Source organism: Anguilla rostrata, chromosome 13 (genome assembly GCF_018555375.3).
Source record: "Anguilla rostrata isolate EN2019 chromosome 13, ASM1855537v3, whole genome shotgun sequence".
Classification (NCBI taxonomy): Eukaryota; Metazoa; Chordata; class Actinopteri; order Anguilliformes; family Anguillidae; genus Anguilla; species Anguilla rostrata.
Window position 1 is genome coordinate 8,704,845 of NC_057945.1, and position 21,287 is coordinate 8,726,131.

General features: G+C 42.6%; 1 protein-coding gene across 6 annotated transcripts in view; it reads left to right on the forward strand.

Annotated features, from left to right (window-relative positions):
* The window catches only part of slc12a5a (solute carrier family 12 member 5a), a 173,987-nt gene that overhangs the window by 62,383 nt on the left and 90,317 nt on the right, over window positions 1-21,287 (forward strand). Inside the window, exon 1 of one of the 6 annotated variants that reach the window (XM_064305286.1) lies at window positions 750-1,503. The exons of the other annotated variants lie outside the window; for them this stretch is intronic. Coding sequence (XP_064161356.1) covers window positions 1,449-1,503 — 55 coding nt within the window. The 5' untranslated portion in view covers window positions 750-1,448. Of the gene's footprint in view, window positions 1-749; window positions 1,504-21,287 lie in introns of those variants that run through there. 6 annotated transcript variants of the gene reach the window in all.

Below are 21,287 nucleotides of genomic sequence, written 5' to 3' on the forward strand. Positions count from 1 at the left end.
AAATTTTGTGACACCAGAAAATGGCAGCCATTTTCCTGCTTTTTAGTTATTCATCTTGCCACCTCTACCTGGAATTAAGGAATCTTTTTTTTTTCAAATTTTATCCTGCCCATTAAAATCATAAAAAAATGGGGATTAAAAAATGGACATTGGATGATAAAAATCATATGCTATGGCCTTCACTGTCACCAGATCTCAGCCCAATTGAACACCTTGATTTTGGATTGACGTGTTAGACAGCACCCTCCACCACTACTGTATCATCAAAACACCAAATGAGGGAATATCATTTGGAAGAATGGTGTTCCATCCCTCCAGTAGTGTTCCAGACACTTGTAGAATCTATGCCAATGCACATTGATGGCATGTTGGTTTTTTCCTCTAATTTTTCACCAATTTGTTTATCCATTAGACATGGAAGTCTCTTTGTCTTTTATTGGTTGCTATTTTGTGACACAAGTCATCGTGAAGCATGAGAGGTTTCCCCTAGACATGCCACTTCTTCACTTTCATCTCACATCCGAGCTCTGAAGCTCTGTAAGACATTGCAAAGCGAATGGAAGGATAGAAAAGCTACAGTCTAAGACATCTGTCTGGGAGCGTCAGAGAGCGTGGAGGCTGAAGATCCGGAGGGCTACTGCCATGGACCGCCACCACCACTCCATCACCAAGAGACACAGCGAGTGAGAGAGAGAGAGAGAGAGAGAGAGAGGTTAAGGGAAAGCAAAGATAATACCTCCTGAACGCATGGTGAATTTAATCGCCACATGTAGACAGACCGTGGGGCGAATGCAGCTGCTGTGGAGCGCGGAGTGAGCGTGTTCACGTGCGCTCCCGTATGAGCGCTAGAGAGAAGGAGAGAGATAGAGAGAGAGAGCGTGTGAGAGAGAGAGAGAGAGCATGAGCATGTGCGAGAGAGAGAGAGCGTGAGCATGTGAGAGAGAGAGAGAGAATGAGACAGAGCGAGAGAGAGAACAAGCACGCGCGTGAGAGCGGGAGAGAGAGGGAGACTGTACTCTGAAGCGTTCCATCATCCACTAAACTCCCGCAGCCTCGCTCGCTCTCCTCACCCTCCTCCTACGGAAGAGGGAGGAAGTCACGCCACATCCAGAGCCAGAAGACACAGAGAAAAGAGGAGGAGGAGAAGAAGGAGAAGGAGACAACCTGCAGAAAGCTCCCTCTTTCCCGCGGCACCGTCCCTCCTCCGAGCGCGCAAATATAAAAATTAAAAAAAGAGGGACAGAGGAAGGAAGAGGTGCAAACAGGAAGGACCCCCCTCTGCCCCCCCCTGCTTTTATCCTCTCTTTTTATTTTTTTATTATTTTCTTTTTGGTTTTTTTGGCGTTCCGTTTCCGGAAAGGGAGGGGGGAGGGAACGCTCACTGAAACCCGGAGCCAGGAACCAGGAGCCATCTCCCACGGCAACGGCAGAACCCCAGCGGAGCGAGGATGCTAAACAGTCTGACTGACACCGAGGAGGGTGACGGGGGACCCAACAGCCAGGGTGAGTGATGGAATCCGTCATGGAGAGGGAGACGGAGAGGGGGAGAGAGAGAGAGAGAGAGAGAGAGAGAGTGGGAGAGATGGAAGGAGGAGGACTATGCTCCCGTCTCACCGATCCCAGCGACCGCCTGCATTGGGTTATGGTTTCCCCGCTACTGCATGGTTGTTGTGACAAGAATAACAATTGGGTCTCTCTCTCTCGTTCTCTCCCTCTCTCTCCCTCTCTCTCTCTCTCTCTCTCTCTCTCTCTCTCTCGTGAGCGTTTACGGAGTAGAGACGCGCACGCGGTTGCTGCAGCGTCACAGGCGCCGCACGCTTGGCGCAGCTCGCCTCCGTAACTTGGCGCCGGGCTGCAGGTAGGCGGGCGCCGGGGGGGGCGCTGGCACACCTCTCGGAATGCGTGGCGCTCGCCCACCTGTGTTTTTTTTTTGTTTTTTTCCCCGGCCGTCCGGTGGGTTTTTTCGCGTTCTCAGGCGAGGCTCGGTCGGCCCCGTCGGTCTAGTCCCTGAGCGTCGGCGTTTCCGGCTCTGAGCGTAAACCCAGGCGTCCGTCCGTGCCGCTGGCATGTGCCCGTGTGGCACAGAGGCGGAAGAATCGCATGCAGATGCGCAAAATACCTACGACTGCCTCCTCCCCCCCCCCCCCCATCCCCATCCCCCTCCCCATCCCCCACGGACAGCCTGCCTGCCTGCTTCACAATTTGGAGAGTGGTTTATTTAGCTCACAGCGTGATTGGCAGGATTCAACTGGGATTTGTAAAAAAAAAAAAAAAAAAAAAGGCCCAAACATTTATCTGTTTATCTGTGCCCGGATTCTGTTGTACAGAATTTACAGTGCAGCCTGGTGATTTCTGACTGTATGTGCCCAGATTCTTTCCCTGCATCAAGGACAGCCATTCCCATGCAGCGCATACCCTACGGAATGACGCACGCACATGGCCATGTTAAGCAAATCAGATTATTCAACCGTTATGACTGTGTGTGTGTGTGTGTGTGTGTGTGTCTGCGTGTTTGTGTGTGTGTGTGTGTATGTGTGTTGGAGGCGGGGTGCTTTCTGTGGGGGGAGGGGCTTAATATAACTTCAGTCCCACTGAGTTATTTTAATCGCATCACTGTATTTCAATCTACTTCCATTAAAGCCTCCTTTCCATGTATATAGTGTGCATCCATTCTGAAGACTTCATGTCTAATTACTGCTTTTTCATACTCATTATATTTATCCAACTAGCCTGATTTCTTGCCTTGGAATGTCACTGTCTTTTGTATGTTGCGTGAATTTGCTGTACAAGAACCTGCAATTTCTCTCAGGAATGACAAAAATGTTCCTGCACCCCCCCAGCCCACCAACCCCCCCACTCCCCCCACCCCCTGGACCTTACAACATAATAATATTTCCGCTGGATGAGAAAAAGAAAACAAATAGTCACTTCCCAATATATTTTTGCCATTTTCAATATGTAATATTAATGTGCTAGTCCTGCAACAGAGGAGTCTCATGAAGTCGCTGTCCTTGGTCCTGAAACGTGCCCAGCACAATCTGCAGGCAGGGCGCTGTCCAAGCCCTGATTTAAACTGGTTTGGATTTTGAGTCAGTCTGAAAATGTCTTCACTTTGAACAACAATTTAAAGATAGCAGTGGCAAAATTAGATAGCAGGGATCTTGACCCATCAGGGAACTGTCTGGCTTTAGTTCATGCAAGCAGCCACTTCTTGAAGATTTTTTTTTCAGTGCAGGTCTCTTGTCACCAAAACTTAATAAAGAATGGGACCGTGAGTGGAGCCTCCTTTGAAAGTTTTGTGGGCGTGGTTTGTGCGGGGGCCTGTTACTGGATTGGGCACGGCTGTCCTGACTCATCGATGTCAGGCTCTGAGTGATTGGGAGACCATGTGTGCATCAGCATCAGCTGCTTTGTCTGGGGATGGGGAAATGCTGTGGAGTGAAATGTTCCTCTTGCATACTGATCTACAGTAGGTGCTACTGAAAAAGGCACAGTACCTAGAATGTGTTTGTGTGTGTGTTTGTGAGAGAGAGAGAGCGAGAGAGAGAGAGAGAGAGAGTCTGCAAGACAGACTGAGTGATCACTTTTTTTGGGAGGGATCTATGTTTTTCACGTCACTTGTTATGGAGGTCCCTAATGTGCCAAGATGGGAGGAGCAGACTCGTAAAAAACGACTTTCCAAAAAACGATATATATGGCACATTTGAAATTCCATTGCTTCAGTTTGAGCAAATCACTAGCTATTTAATTCAACAATTCAAACTGCATTGAGTTGCCTAAGAAATATGAAAATCCAAAGCTTGAATCTGACAGCGTTGGGATTCTGGAGCAGGGTGTTATGTAATGCAAGCTCTGAATGGGGTCTGTGTTGTAATCAACGTGTGGTGGTGCTGGTAATGGGGGGTGTAAGGATAAGGATAGCTGACAGCCTACAGTTGGGCTTGAAATGAGAAGGTCACCTGACCGGCAGTATCCCTACAATCTCCTTCAATCTAGTCGCCTGCCGAGACCCTCACTCACTAGAGGCCAGAGGCTTCCTCTTAACAATATCATAGTTATGGCTGACTACCTAATGCTGTAAAAAAAAAAAAAGATTTCCCCAGGGCATTTTACCAAGAGCATTAGATTATTTTGCATTATTTCTATATTATTTTCTATATTGGGAATAGCTTGATGGAGCCAATAGAAAAGTCTGGGCAACTGTCGGAGATACCAGTGCCACAGAATCCCAGAGAGATGTTAAGATTGAAATAAGATTCTTTAAATCCAGTCCCCATCCTCAAACCCCAAACAGGAACAAGCACACACAAACACTTGCTATCTGAATGTTTGCTAACAGTCAATTATTAAAATTATATAGCCATTGTGATAATTGCATGATATGATAAAAGTTACTGTTTTGAAAATGATTATTGTTTTTGTCAGTTGTAAGGCTGATGGCCTTATTATCATGTTAGAATGATTAGAGTGGCATTAAAAGAGCAATAGGTTATTTGAAACCCCATCTAGTCATTACATTATATTACAGGCATTTAGCAGATGCTCTTATCCAGGGCGACTTACACAATATTTTACATAGCATTTACATTATATCCAGCTGCGTGAATGGATACATACTGAAGCAATGCAGGTTAAGTACCTTCCTCAAGGGTACAATGGCAGTGTCCTACCTGGGAATCGAACCTGCGACTTTTAGGTTACAAGATCGGTTCCTTGCCCATTATACAACTCTGCTGCAAAAAAGGAGAACTGCAATCCAGACGCTGCCTCGCTAGTTGCTCTTGATGAAACCTCCATCCCAGCAAGTTATTGCTAGGTTCTTGTGTCTTCGTTCGTGGTGGTACAACACTCCACTGTACAGTGGACACAAAAGGGTGTTAAGTCTATGGTTTTTGAGCAATACACTACCCCAATCAAAAATACTGATGTATAGTAGTACAAATTAAAGGACAACTATTGATTTGAGTTCAACATTCAGCAGACATCCACACTAAATCCCCGAAGCACAATGGTGTTAGTAAACACACAGATGTCTAAAGATCAGCTATTTGTACAGACGTGAGGCTGCAATAGCAGAGGAGTGGTCGTAAGGACTGGCTGCTGCACTACGGAGACATCCGCATTTCCTGCCGTAGTAGGACGTCCACCATAGACGGAGGTCCACTGGCCAATCAGAGCGTCGCACAACAGTCTGACACGCAGACACTCCTCTCCTGTTCATCAGCTCTAAAAGCTGTTCTAAAATTGATTTCAGTCGTGCTTTGACAGTGCTGTAGAAGTACGTCGCGGGTTTTCAATTTACGGTGAGTTTATAGAGAGCTATTTAACAAAGTATCTCGAAGGAGAAGAAATCCTGAGAGAAGAGAGAGATAGCGAGAGAGGAAGAGAGAGACAGAGGGAGAGAGAGAAGGCGTTAAAAAGGGTAAATTGAAAGAAATTAAGGCGATGATTTCTCTGTGTGAGCGGGTCTCAGGGGACCTCCCAGCCCCGGCCGTGTCAGACGCAGCTGTAATGGGTATTGGCCACTTTAAGAACTGAAGAGATGAGAGTGACAGCAAAATAGATGATGGAGACATTGGTACTGGGAGGAGATGATAAACTCTCAAGGAGCTCTTTCAGTCCCTGCTTATTTCTGGTCTGGGTCGCAGGTGGTATTCATACAGTATCTACTCTGTAATTGCTGGACATCACAAAACATTCTGGAAGTGATGAAGTTGGCTAACCAAAACAAGGACGTGAAAGCACATGTGCATGTCCCATGTGAAGTGTACTGGAGCAGGGTAAAATAGACTGTGACACCATCTCCTTCCCCCCAGTGTCTAATTTGAGGCAGAGGAAATTACCCAGAGTCTAACTGAAAGCGAGAGGGAGATTTGCAATCAGGCTGCAGTTATTGGCAAATCGGAAGAGGCTGAATCACCCTTGGGTGTACCTGAGAATGATTTGTCTATACTGTGGTAGTACTGATACCACAGCCTCCTTCTGATAACTGTGTGGTGGCAGTTCTCAGTAGACAGCAACAAGATGATGTCAAGTATGAACATACCTTACAATGCAATGTTGAATCAATTATAGTGCATGTGGTAGGCTACTGTTTTTCTGGTTATCTGAATATGCTAACCTCAGCAGACTGGATACTCTTTACCTTCCAATCATTTCCTAGCATGTTTGTTATCCATTGTTATTTGTTCTGCTTTTTTTGTCATCTTTGGGGCCATACTGGAATTGCTTTGTTCAACCAGTTGTTACCAATCAGTATGTTCCACATTGCTGTGGTTTAGCTTTTAGTGCATATAATGTCAGTCATTTGACTGCCCATAGAGAATTTCAGGCCAACCCACAGCTCAATTACAGTGCAGTGCATTTTGCATGAGTCCTTCTGATGTTAGAGATGTTAAATGGAGGTCCTGACTCACTTTTCATTTAAAAAAAAAAAAACCCCATGACACTATTTGAAAGAGTCAGTGAATTCCCAAACTGGATCTGTGCTACCCTAAACCAATTGGCAAGTAGATAGGATCATTGACTTATTTTATGGAAGCTAAAATACCATAGCGTCACCAGTGAGCGTCCGGCCTAGAGCACCAAAATGGTCAGAAAGAGCCATGCCAGGGGCTACTGCACACGGGATGCCATGTGTTTGACTATACCAGGGAGACACGGAACACATCTGAGTATTGTGATAGACGTATGACACTGAGTGAGACCAGCTCATTCATTTTCAAAGTAGCAGTTAGGAACTGCCCGTGGTCGGTTCAAGGTGTGCGCATGCATTCACTTCAGCATGATCGTGAGGGACGTATAAACCAGAGAGAACTGAGACCATGGAAATAATTATTGATTCATTCAGTTAAAAAAATCCTTTCTCTTTGCTGATGATCCAGTTGATTCTCCCAGCTTGGAATTTATATTTCTGTAAGCATTCCCCTACATACACATTTCCACTGTTTTTGTTTGGCTAAAGTTCAGATAAACTGTATTGTGTATTTTGGATTTTCTATTGTGTTTGGTTAACATACATTCTAATTCATTACGGCAGATCTATCCAAAAATACTGAGTATGTGTACTCGTGAATGTTTGCATAGATGTAATGAATTATTATTGAATGAAGAAACAATTTCTGACATTTTATATTAACGCTGAGAGCTCTTTTTTGGAGCTTCAGGGTCTAGACGGTCTTAAAAACATCACGAGAAGACAACAGATAACGTCTCTTAAATAGATAACGCCTCTCATGCACAGCGCTGTTTTCTTGGTAACAAAGCTACCTCCCTGCAGTTGTAGTGTTTTTTTTTTTCGTTTTTTTTTCGCGTGCCAGTAGCCGAAAATAGATGAGCAGATAATGTACATCTCCATGGTTACATGCCACAGCAGTGGTTCCATAGGATGTTGCAGCGACCTTCGTAGCTGTTTTCAGATTGAAATTAAACAAATTATTGTACTGTTAATTTGAGGGGGTGAGTAAGAGAAAATACTACAGCCTATAAAAACACAATATATGTATATTATTCATATTAATGTCCTCGCTATCTACATGTTTTACATTTCACAGGGATATGATGACGATATCATCTCTTTTGAACTCCTTCCCTACCCCCACCTCGTTCCTGCCAGAGCTCTATTTCTGGCTCAAAGGATGCGACGTGAAATTTGAATAATTTCATAACATCGGTAATTTTATTTATAGTCAGTTGTACCGCTGAATTTCCATTTCCCCCCACTTCCATGCATCGCGATTTCGCTTAATAGGCTCTGACCGAGGCTCTGATCAAGGCATAATGATTGCCAGTGTTTTATGAACTGAGTCGGGATATTTTTTAACCATCCGTGGGTTCTCAAGAAGGGAGCGCACGGTTTGAAGTGCGTCAACTAGAGCGTTAAAAGCCCGTCTGAGAATTAGCGTGTGGTATCTAGGGCACCGCGGAGGGAGACGAGAGTAAGCGTGTGGGAGGATTTAAGTTAGAAATGGGGATACAACTCGGAAATGTACAGTACAAATGCGGTCTACAGAAACGAACAAGCCACAGTTGTTCGAGCTGGCTATCTAATTATCTTTACTGCTTTCAATCTCGATTAAATTTCGATCACTTCAAATTCCTTTCCACATTCCAGGGGAAAAAAAAAAACGAACCAATTGGTATCCTATTGAAAACGGTCAATTGCCGAGTATAATGTCGAGTTGGTGTATGGTGAAAAATGAGGGGGGCGGGGACTTTAAAATTAGTTAACAGCCATAACAGATAAACATTATCCTGCAGTTTATAATAATAATAATAATAATGCCAATTACAACAACAATACTACTATCGCAGTTTCAAGAGGAGACTCATCATAGACACTTTCTTACCTGTTTTAGTCTACGAATGCATCATCAACTGTGCATACCTGTCATCTATGTTAGACTGCCTCATTCTAACATTTTATCACAGTGCCCTGTATTGCATCAGAGGTGCTAAATCATTGTAGCCATCACTGTATTTTCTTTGAATGGTCTGGTTTATTATCCCTGTACTACATAGAATTATTCACTGGTACATATTCCTCTCTAAAGCAGTAATTAGTCTGCTTCCCTCTTACCTCAGTTCACTGCTCAATCAAATTTCTAATAAATTATCACCTTCGCTCCAGTGACATTGTTCTTTTTAAAGTTTTAAAACCCTCTACTGAATTTGGAAAGATGGCTGTCAGCCACTCTGCTCAAAATAGCTGGAACACTTTACAAAAAGACCTTAAAGTTGACTTGCTAATTCCAATTGTTGATTTTAAATTTGAAATCCATGGCAGTGTCTGAATTATGCTACTGTTTTTAACCTCTGCTTTTAATTCCTTTTTTTTCTTATTTTCAGTTGTCAATTGTCTTTGTAACTTGTGTTTTATATATTTGTTCTTGTCTCCAGGTGGTTTGGTTGGTAAAGGAGCTTAGCAGGACAGACTGGGGTCTATGCCCTACATTTTGCAGGTTTGATACTGGGTTGTGTTATTAGCTGACTGTACCAGCAGTAAGGCAAGACTTAGGTTCTTAGGTGCCAGTTTCTTCCAATGGCGCACTCTCCTCCAACTGCAACTACCTTCCATGTAGCATAACATGACTTGCATTGAACACAGTATTCACAGGTTTACAGTGAACACAGTATTCACAGGTTTGAAGTGAATAAGGTATTCATAGGTTTATAGTGAATAAAGTATTCACAGGTTTATAGTGAATAAAGTATTCACAGGTTTGCAGTGTGTGAGTTTTGGGACAGAAGGGTCTCTGAAATAAAAGCTATTCAGTTGTTTTCAGTACCGTCAGCTTTTGCAGAGCAGCAATCCTGTCTTTAAATGCATTTAGCCAGATAGATGCTTTATTGGAATTTCTGATGCCTATTCTGCGGTAATTAAAGGTTAGCTTTATTGCTTATTATGAAATAATTTATCAAAATAAGCACCCTTTATGTAAATGATGTGCTGGTCATCATGATGGCAGTGTGATTCACATTGTAGATTACCACAATCATTTTGTGAGTGTAAACATTTGCAGTATATAGTGAAAAAGGCTTTAATATTCCTTGGCTGTTATACGACCATGCAGTGCAATCAATGAATGGACCCAGTAACTCCCATGAGATGGTTGTCTATACCATTACAGATCCAGCACCAGATCCACCATCACCAAGCTGTAAATCCATCCAGATGTAGGTAAAAGACAACTCATCAGACCATATTACTTTTGCCCTAACTCAGGGCTCCAGGTGTTGTGCTACTTATGCCAGGTTATCCTTCTTTGTCTAAAAGCCTTGGGCTTTAAGCGTTTTACAAATGGTGGCCCTGCATTAAATACCAGCTTTGTGAGACTCATACGGTTTTTCTTGCATTGGTTTCACGAAGATGTATATTCAGTTCTGTGGTCATTTTAGTGGCCATAGTTTTGGGGTGTTTAACAATTATCCTCTTAAGTGTCTGTTTGTCCCTCTTTGTAAATTTTGACTTGGGACCACTGCTCCTCTTTGCCAGCGCAGTTTGTTTATGTTTGACATACGTTGCATTAATTTCGCACACCATTCCCCTTGTCACATTTAGTGTTTGTCACCAGAGCACCTGCAATCCAGGCTCTGACTATTTGGCCTCTTTGAAATTTAAGGTCACACGCGTTTCCTTGGAAACCCAAATATCAAAGTACTGATTGTCAGACGACTTTTATATTGTTATTGGGATTCTATATGCAAAATGAATCACCTTTGTAGCTGCCTTTGATAGTGTAATTTGCTTACATCAAAGTTAATGTCCTTTTTTATGTGGTGCTCCTGTAAAATAAATAAATGAAACAGGGAAAAAAACAGTCATACAGTTAAAATAGTAAATATAGACGTAAATAGTAAATGTAAACAGTAAATTCAAAAGATGGAACAGAGTCAGATAAAAGCTGACCATGCACACCAGTAACCCTTCTGGTCAATTGATTCCCCTGCTGTTCTTATGAAGTGTAATGTCTCCACTTGTTCAGCTCATGCGCTAGACTGACTGAGGAAAAGAAATTCTGCTCTCTCCTGAACTGAGATGCACAGTGCAGTGTTGAGTGATTGGGAGCAAAAGAGAAAGCCTTAGAGTTAAAAATGGATATTAAACTCAAGGGTCATGTTTAATCACGTCTGCAAGTTAGTGTTTTTACTCACTGTGAACATAAACACATTTTTCCTGCAGCCAACATTATTATCCCAGCATATGAAGTAATACATCTGAGAATATCAACACAAAGACTGATTGGCAATTCAATGGCTGCTTTCAGCAGAGTAAGAGCACAGCTGAATATGGTTCTCATCATCCACAAGGCATCCTCCATATTAAATACACAAGGTCCGCATTGATGAAAAGCTTCCTTTTCTTTTCTCTTGATTTGAGCTTTCATTCCTAAAAAGGAAAGCTGTTGTTGGATAATTGCCTATGTTGGATCTCTCTACTTGTCTTCTTGTTATTGATAATTCATTAATTAATATGGCAGATATGTATTCAGGGTGATGGACTGGACAGGTTACAAATGGCGAATCAGCAAATGCCGTGCTGTGAAGTCAGCTCTGTGAAGCCTCCAGTAGCAACAGCAATCTGAAACACGGATTTCTGAAAGTTTTAAATTGTTGCAATAATTAATCTCTTCTGTGCAGTATGTGTACTGGGTTCTGGGCTCACCCAATCTGTATCAGCCCTTGAGTACGTTTTCTGGCAGAAGAAGACCTGAAAGCTGTTTTAGTGCAGAATACAACTTGTGTGGGTGATGGATGATGCATGCGGCTCAGAATGAAAATAAAGCCATTCCAAACCATATGGTAGGTGCAGGGCAATAAGAGTAAGGTCTATTAAAAGGGCAATCAGTTCTGCTTGGACTGCCGTTTAAAGTCGAGGCACCATATTTATGGGCAACCGGACTGGAGAGCTGGCCAACAGTGCAGAGGGATTTCTCCACGGGGCTGTGATGTATTTTGTGATTCACTGTTTGGCCCTGGGACATCACATTCCTTTTTTAGGAATAGGAATTCATGACCTACTACAGTAAGAAAACAGATGCCATTTCAACCAAACACCATGTGATTAGTGTGAGAAAATGTGTTGTGCTGTGTATGATTGGTTGATTACGGAAACATGTGAGAATGTGATTGCTTAGGCCCACCATTGCAGCAAGAGTTGCCGTTGACCAATCTGCTATGACCCGTAACTCACCTGCGTTATAATAACCTGGTGTACGCTAACGGACGTACAGCTAACACGAAGCCACCTCAACAATAACCACGACCCGAAAGAAGACCCAGTTAAACACAAAGTGATATATAAAAAGACAAGAAGGCGTTTATTATATAGCAAAGCAGGGAGTTAGATCTATTTGCCCTAAAGGAGTTCTAAGCATATATACAGGTTCAGCGCAGATTGCAGGATCTTACCGAGCAGGTAGTTCGCAAGATGGTCCTCTTGTCTAAAAGTCCGCCCTCCAGTTCCTCACAGATGTTTCTAGTTAGAAACTGGGGTAATCACTGGATATCCTTAAAATCTGCACTCTTAAAAGAACTTTCTATTATTAAAAAGTAACACAAAAGCTGCTATTGGTAACTTAACACATTACAGAAATGTGTGTAAGCAAAGATGGTGTTGGTAGTGGTCAAGATGAGCAGATTGCAGACAACAGACAACGTGGACTGTAGGCTCTGCACTCAATTTTTTTTTTTAAGGGGTTTTATGGTTTGAGGCAACAAAATACACTCTACAGCAGTGGTTCTCAACCTTTTTGGTTCCAAGCTCCCCTGCAAAATTTTGAGGGTCCACACATTTAACTGTTCCTTTTCTAAACATTACATAAAATTAATAGACCTTCCTTGTAATACATGAAAATCTGAATATCAGCATCTTTGTTAGTGTTGGTGATTGTCCTCTTGACAGCATTTTCAGAGTTATTCACTCAAAATGAGGACTGCTGTTGATCTTGCTCTGTGCTTAGTTTTCAGAATTGTCATGGCTGAGAAGCTAACCTCACATAAATAATGATGTACCGCTGAATGGCATTAAAACCTTCGTTGCTGCGTCGTGACATCCGTTGTATTCAGCACTAACACTCAGACCAGAATGTTTCCAGCGGCACTTTGAAATGAGCTCTGCGAGTGGAATCAGACGATAAGCCTGTGAGCTCTTCTAAGAGTTTGGCTGCAGTCGAGGCTGGAATCTGTGTTTCAGTGTTCACAGTGAAGGGGTTACTAATCCATTCATAAGTGGCTACGTGCTCCTCCGTGCAGGGGGGGGGGAGGGGGGAGTAACTGTCAAACTTCTCCAGCACTGTGGACAAGTTGGCTATTACCTGGCATTAGATGGTCCTAAAATCCAGCTGTGTCTCCTGAGTGAATGCATGCAATTGTTCAAACCTGTGACTCCTGATAAGGCAGGGGTTTTCCATAGTTTTCTTTAATGACTTCACTTGTTCATGTCGGCTGATGTTTTACCCTTGCGATGCTCTGTTGATCTTGTTTGTTTCAGTGAATATGTCAGACAGCTGTGTTGAGCAAGGCACTTCTCATCTCTCAAAAACTCAGCAAGATCAACCTTCGTGTTTTGCTGTCCTATATTTATCAAATGATTTTTTGAATACTCATTATTGCTTTGGATGCACTAAAAACATATGTTACATACCCCATTATACATACATATTCAGACCTTATACAAACTGCCCTGCACAATTTTCGTTGTACATAAATAGAAACAGTATTTCTTTGAGGTGGCTTCATCTTCTCTAAGACATCATTCTGGACACATCATGAAATGTCAAGATATATATATGTTAGCTTTATATTCTGAGCATAAATGGAAATCAGAAGAGTAGCACTCAACAAGCAATGGCAAAGTAGAATATCAATAAAAGAAACAAAACAAAATGCATGTGGAAATGGTGTCCATACAGGAATCACATGACCCACCTATGAAGCATCACCATTATTGACCAGTCTCTGAACCTGCATTAGCAATTAGTCTGTGAGGCAGCAGTCTTTTTATTACCAGCTATGGTGACCGATCGGCCTGCAAAGCATCATTACAGAGACAGGGAACCAGCCAGAGGCAGCAAACATTCATACATTAGATACTGAGCAGATCCTGTGGCAGCCGTTTGATTAAGCTGCATGTGAATCACCACAGCCAGTCCAGGTCATGCATAATAAGCAGCTGCATATAATTACATAATTATTGTTATCTAAGCTTCGGTTAGTCAGTTAGCAATCTTGTTAGTTAATTAGACAACAGCGCGTACCTAGCAAAGAGAAATGAAAAGAACTTGCAGATAACAGATAGCTTCACTTCAATTGCATTCCATGAAAAAGAAATAACAGTTGGCACGCAAAAATTACTTTCGGGACAGTTTTTTTATTTAGCTCGCTAAAAACCTGTTTTCACATTTCTCTGTTCATTTGGGAGGTGGTAGAGGACTAAATTTGCCATGTGCAAATCTGAAATGCCTGCGGTAGCCGCATTGCACGCAAGTTGTGGACCTTGTTACATTTATCAAGCATTGCATCCACTACCTTCATGAAAGAACAGAATCTTTTAAAATATTTTTCAAACACAAGAGTCTTTCATCTTTAAGAACAGTTGCCTGTTAGAGAAGCTGAAAGACGATGACTCTGGAGATGGTTGGCTATTCTGTATGGAATTAAACAATTTGAAATATTAAACTGTGTTCTGACGTGTTTTTTTTTTTTTTGTGGGATATGTTACCATTTAAAGGTTACAGTGCCTATTCATTACATCCATGGATGCAGATCCAAAACCTGACTTCACCAGTGATGGAGCGGTAGAACAGTGTTGCTTTCCTGCCATGCACAAGACGCATCCTAAATACCTGCATTTAAACGAACTCGCTGCAGCTGCGCTCATTCACATAACCAGCCTTAGTAAATACCCCGCTGAAATGAAAACAGGCAGCAACACAGAATTCTGCAGCACTGACAGTAATTTTCTGCATGCTTAGTAAATATGCCCCAAGAACTGAAATATCCAAAAACAAATTAAAACCAGGAAGTAGATGCGGGACACAGTTCAGGTTAAGTGCCTCTCATATTGCTGCAACAGCTGTGCTGCATTCGAAATTCAAGCCTCTCCTAAGCCTGTTCTCAGTCAAATAATTATGTGCCTCATTTTATCTTGTGTTCATTTTCTTTCCGTCGAAAGCAGGTTTGATGAGTTCACAGAAGTCACAAAAATAAAATCACAGAACTGCGTGCTTGCTTTCAAGTTACGTACATACGCTGGCAATTGCAACCAACCTAGCGGGGGCTAAACTGTCAGGTTTAAAACTGTAGACAACAGAGCTGCACGAGAACAGGGGCAGCTATGCCTAATCTGTGAGATATGGAGCTGGTGTTCCAGTTGCAATGCGGTTCTGTCAGGTTTATTCATTTCTGTGAGGTTTATCAACAAATGCCCCATGTTGAATGACTCCAAGCCTCAATACCCCAGTAAGGATGCTACAGTACATCCCCACCCCCTGCAAGCCTACCCCCAGCCTTCCTGCAAGGCCTACTTAATAAGTTCCCTAAAATTAAATTCTTGATGACAACCAATAAACACGACGGTACACAAGTTGGGTAAATTGAATGCACTGTTTGTATCCCAGAGTCCTTACAGCTCCGTGATATTCCAGATGGGATTTCAAACGCACTGCACACGCTCCTCTCTCCAATGCATATTGGATGAAGTGTGGCTGACCACTTAAATAAAGTGCCACTTGAGTGCTGTCTATAGCCTGATATGAATGTGGTCTAGATATTGCACCTCAGATATGAAACATAAGCCTCCCCATGGGAGTGTGGTCCCGTCTCGCAGGACTGTGAAGCAAAGTGCCGTTTTGCATGTCTGCTTTCCATAGTGTCAAAGGAGGATATTAGTAGTAGACTGCATGTGTGTGTGTGTGTGTGTGTGTGTGTGTGTGGGTGTGCACGCATTGCGTGAGTGTCTAAATGGGAGCTGTCAAATGGAAATCATAATTTTCTGTAAGAAGAATGTGAATTGTCTCTTAAAATAATGAATAAAAAGTTGGGCACAAGGGACTGTGGCATAAAAATGAAATCCACTGGCTGAATGGACCCATCGGTGCGCGTCAATTTAATAACATTAGAGAACGCTTTAGCGGTTATGACTGCAGCACGGTGAGCATGCCAGTTCTACAGGGCTATCTTTCTGCAGGTATTCTGGTCCTCGCTAAATGAGGGCTAATCTCAGTATTGGGGCTATTAGTCAGATTAGTGCGTGGAAATCGGTAATTAATTGAATCAGAACATTGGGAGCTTGATAGTGGTCTCCAGGGCTTTGGCAGTGAAGACGCTGTGTTGGTTTCTCCTGCTGTAAATGTTGTTTTATTTGGGGTATATCGCTGTCCACATATTACTGTACTGCTGGTGTCTGTTTAACTACCGGCCTTCTTCCTATGTGAGGGCTCAAGGCAAGCGTGGTGAGATTAGGTACTCACTGTGGTTATTTAAAACTCCTGTGGTGCTTATCACTAAGAGAAAGGGCTTCCTCGGTGTCCTGGAGGAATTTACAACCTGGCCCTCACAATCCAGCCCCTATTATCCCCCCGGCTGAATTGACTCCGCTGTCTATGCCTCTCCACCTCAGCTGGTGTGTGTTGAGTATTCCGGCTCAAATGACTGCCTGGCATCACCCGTGCAGGTACACATTGGCGTAGGTTGAGACGAGTCTCCGTCTTGCAATGTAAAACACTGAGAGTGTGCAAGGTGCTATATGACATAAATCCTCTCTGTTGTTCTCATGATAATTATCCATTTCTCAAAAGCAGGCAGAACTGTCATTCCTTGACTTGACTGATGAAAGACAAGCTGCAAATTTTCTTTTTCACTGCAGAGGAACTTGTCTTAAATCCTTTGCAACACTCATTATTGTACTCCATAAGCTTTTCTATCATTTTAAATGTGACCAACCCCAAGATATTCCCTTGTGTACATGGACTGTTCCAGCTGGCAATGTTTGCTTTTGTTATATTTTTTCTGGTGGTGTCTGTGTTCCACTGCCAGTCTCTCCTTTTGGGCTTTACCAGTTGTGGCATGTTTTAGAGCACAGTTAGCAGTCCCTGTGGCGTTAACTGCCTTACCCATTGTTGGGTTGAGAGGACAAGTTAACGTGCTTAACCAAGGAAGGTAGAAAAAAAATAATAGATTGTTTGTGCCAAGTTGATTTTGATTTCGTCAAAGGGAGGTAGACATTTTAATGGGAATTAAAAGTAAAGTCAAGACAATTTTTTTCTGAAGCACTTGACCCACAAGGATATAAACTTGTATTATGCTTGATATCCTTGTGGGGTTCTTATAGGCACTGGATCAACCACCTGACTAATCATACAATTATACAGCGCTTTTAAGGAATGCAATAATGGGGCAATGTTCAGAACGACCAATTAAACTCCCATCTGAGCTTTTAAGAAAGAGACATAGGCTACTGCTGTACTGGCGACACTCAGGGAGTTGCTGTGCAACAAGGTTTATGGGCGCAGCTCCCATTAATAGTGGACAATGGCAAAAGCCTCATTGCAATTATCCACTAGTTTGAAAGAAAGCAAATCAAAATGGCTGAAGCAAAAAAAAAGACTACAACTAACTAAAAATGATTGTCAAACATTGGCTCAGAAAACACGTGCAGTAACAGTCAAAACAATAAATAGCCAATGCATCAAAACATTCACCGCTGTTGCAGAAAAACTGACTGCAGGAAAAAAACAGGTTGATTTTCCTTCAACCAACACAGAAATTTCAAGCAAGTCTGCCGCCTTGACATGACAAAACTCATACTGAACTCGAATCCAGGATTTGACAATGAGTTGTTTTTATGAAAAAAAGCTCATGGCCTAACTGTGCCCTGTCTGCTAATTTCATCTTGTTCTGATTCAGTCCTGCCACACATTTTGTAAGTGCATGAGCAAGACTCTAAATTACCCCCTCATTTATAATGCCCTCCTGTGATGAGCCTCTTCTGAGCCTCTGTGCAAACTGGAATGGGAATGGGAACATAAGCCAGTGAAATGCAGACCAAATCGCACCTTCCCAAACAGTCCTGCTGGTCTTATCTCATTTATCCTGGCCTACAGCCTCCATGGAAATGGAATATACTGCAACATACTATTTTCCAAAAGATCTTTTCAAAGATATATTGAACAATATATTTTATAGCACTGCAGTGAACAATGCAGTATCTGAAACCGACAATATGCTGTGTTTTCTTGATAATATATTTTATTACTATTTTTTACTTCTGATTTTGATACTTTCCATGGGGTTGTTTTCTTATAAAGTTGAATCATTCACTGTTGAAGTGTTTGTTACTGTATTTCAGCTGCAGGCTCAAGGGGAAACAGACACAATACGATTTATGTAAATAATAAATGTAAATAATAAAATGCTCTAATAAATAAATGTTTCAGGGCCAAAATGATTATGCATGATATACCAGTGAAGAAGCATCCATTTCCTTCAGTAATGAATGCTCTTATACCTGCTCCCCTCATTGTAATAATTATGGCACAGGTGATAATTGAAAAGGTAATGAGAAATATTACTGTGTTAAAGGGAAAGTTCATTTTCTGGAGTTTAAAAAAATATATATATCAGTTTTGTGTGCAACGGGGGATGTTTTAGATAAATAGGTTTAAGTAGGAACAATTCTGCACACTGCAAGTCAAAAAGGCTAGGCCAAACACACTAGTTACAAAAAATTCAGTTCCAGCTGAGTTCACATACTACATGCTGGTACAAGTCAAATAAGTAAATTTATCCAAAAACTACAAAACACAGGTCCGATAAGGCACAATAATCATTATGTAGCTATTATCCACAGCCATGAACACATTAAGTCCAGTTCACACAGTAGGCATAGGCTAGGTCAGAAAGTTATGGCAAGTCAAACTAGGAGGTATGTCAACAAGCTACAACATCAAGATAACGATTCACGTGCAATATAATTCCTGGATGGAGATACAAGAGATGTGTCTTCACACCACGGCGAAAGATGGGCAATGACCGAGTGGATCGTAGAGGAATGGGGAGTTCGTTCCACCACTGGGGAGCTAGGGTAGAGAAGCTCTGTGGTCAAGATGAGCGAGAACCATTCACCTAGATGGGAAGGACTGCAAGTTGCCCTGCTGCAGCAGAGCAAAGTGGTTTATGACAAGGATGTGATGTGCAACAGTGGTGTTCTCAGACAGACATTAATGCATGCTGTTATTGTGTGTTAATTATGCCAGCAGAGGGGTGAAAATGTTTCTGTTGAGGGAATTGTGGGAAGTGGAGTCATAGGATGAAAGGATTTAAAAGGAACTTCCACTGGACAAAACATGAACCAAGAGTACAGAGAATGGTAAATTTCAAATATCTCCTCATTGGTTCCTGATTTAAAAAGTGTTCTTAGAAGTGAAGGCCTTGCGTTGGTAAACACAAATGAGCAATGCAGTATTGCTTAACTTTTTTGTGTATGTTAAATGTTATATAACTGCCCTCATTTTTAATGTGGGCGTTTCATACTGCTTCTTACAGTACCCATCATGCCCCTGTGCCACGTTTAAAAATACTGCTGCATGTCCACGGTAGTAAGTAATCAAACTGAATTTAACAATGTGAGTATTGCTTATAACATCTCTGTCAAGTCTATGTCTTAATTAATAGCAATTACGTTATCAGCTTAGATTATTGGGTTGGTGCAAATGGGATAATTGCTTGATTAGGAGTTTGATAAAGAGGCTATTAGGACCTTTAGCTGGACTGAAGGACAATGTGAGAAAGCAGGAGACAAAGTGGCAGTGCCTCCGAGGATTAGCCTATCGCAGTACAGCATCGACCGTGCTCAAAGCAGCACATTTCTCACCTGAGGAAAAAGAGCCTGATATGGACAGGTATAGGATGGATATGAAGAACATAAAACAATCATAGTGTCAAAAATTATAATTGCCACCAACAAAGCCAAGTTCATTAGGTAATACCTTATTTACTTCACCACTACTAACAGATAAATCTACACTATTTATTGAGGGAGTACTGCAGATGCGGATGCATAGAGCTCTAGAAACTTGCCTAGCCTATAGGGGGGCTTTTACATATTCAATCTGATAGTCTGAACATAGCTTGCCATGGACCAGGTTAGCAATGCAGCGTAAGTTACCATGGCGATATACCCCGATTTACAGTGAGTCAGCTTTGTGACGCGGAAAGCCCAGTTGTTAAAGCTTCAGGTAGCTTGCTAACCCCATAATGTCACTCTGTAGCGCACCCTCTGGTAACCTATCTACCGCCTACCCTATATTTTTTCCTGAAAAGGTAATGCATTTCATTTTCATTTCGGTCGTGTTTAAATAAAGGACAGGGTTTATATCCTGAGCCATGGTAATCGCTACATAGCGGCGTTTGGCTCACAGACACTGCTGTTGTCTTTTTGTCTCGCTGGGGGAGAATCGGCCCCTCGTGCGGACGGGACGGGACGGGATCTTTTCGGAAGCGGCCGGTAATCCGTCGGGCTTAGCGATGGCGGACGCCGCCGCGCAGCTTCCTCCCCGCCCAGGCTTCCCGAACCCGGAGATTATAAAACACGACGCCGTGTAATCCGCCCCCTCCTTGTTTTTCGCAGCGCAGACATAAACCGCTGTGGACTGAGTGAAGCAGCGCAGAAGAGCTAAAGCGTTTCTTCTTTCGCTGCATACTTCTGGCACGGTCACTCTGTAAGTAGGTAGTTTGTGTCAGTCCTGCATTGGCTACCATCTTTGGAGCGCGTCTGCTGTCGAGGGTCATTTCCTACCGTATATTTTCCTTAGTTTCCCCACAGTTCTGTTTATTGGAATATAGTGTATTATCTCTTTGCCCCCTGCCTGGTCTCTATCTGGCAGCTTGAAGCACATTTTGCCAGGAAGCTGCTGCATTATTAACACAGTGACAAGAGGGACATGGGAAGGGACATGAAAGAATGCAGGTGGGAGGATGGAGGGAGTCAAGTGGGACAGAGAGCATTATCACTCCATGGATGCACGCTCTATACACACACATACGCACACATGCATATACACACGTGGGTACACACACATACATACTCTGTCTCAGACTTAAGTTTCCTTATGAGCGAGTGATAAGTATGTTCGATGGGGTTTAAATCCAATGACAGGCTGGGACTCAAACACTTCCACTTTTTTCCCCTTGATAAGCTCCTTGATTAAGTTTTCTGTATGTTTTGGGTCTTGCTACATGATGAACTTCCATCCAAAGTTGGGCGGCATTTCTCTGATTACTGGTGGACAACATGTTTCTGCACACTTCAGCTGTTATTCTGTCGCTGCCTACTGGTTACATCAATAAAGTCCAATGAACTGTGTCACACACTGCGGCACACCCCTTTCCTGGACAGAAGAGTTGGACACACGAGACATACGAGAATCTGGGAGTATTGCTCAGTCTTCATTGAGCAATTGAGAAAGAGAGAGAGAATGCGGTCACAACAAAAACAGCTTCGGCTTTCACCCTCACGGGATCAGAGTGAAATTAATAAAGCAGCGCAACAAACTAAAATAACAAAGACAAAATAACAAAAAAACCTTCCAGCCTTTTTTTTTTTTTGTGCTGGCACGTTCCTCTTTCTCTCAGTTTGTGCCTTAATCGGTCACAGACCCCCACGGGCCAGAACGCACACTTTAAATACCTGGATTAATTACTGATGCACTCCAGGTGCGCGCGCCTAGTTAACCAGTAGGCGTGGTCCTCAAACTGCCCCGAACCTCTCCCACAAACTGGTTTCTATT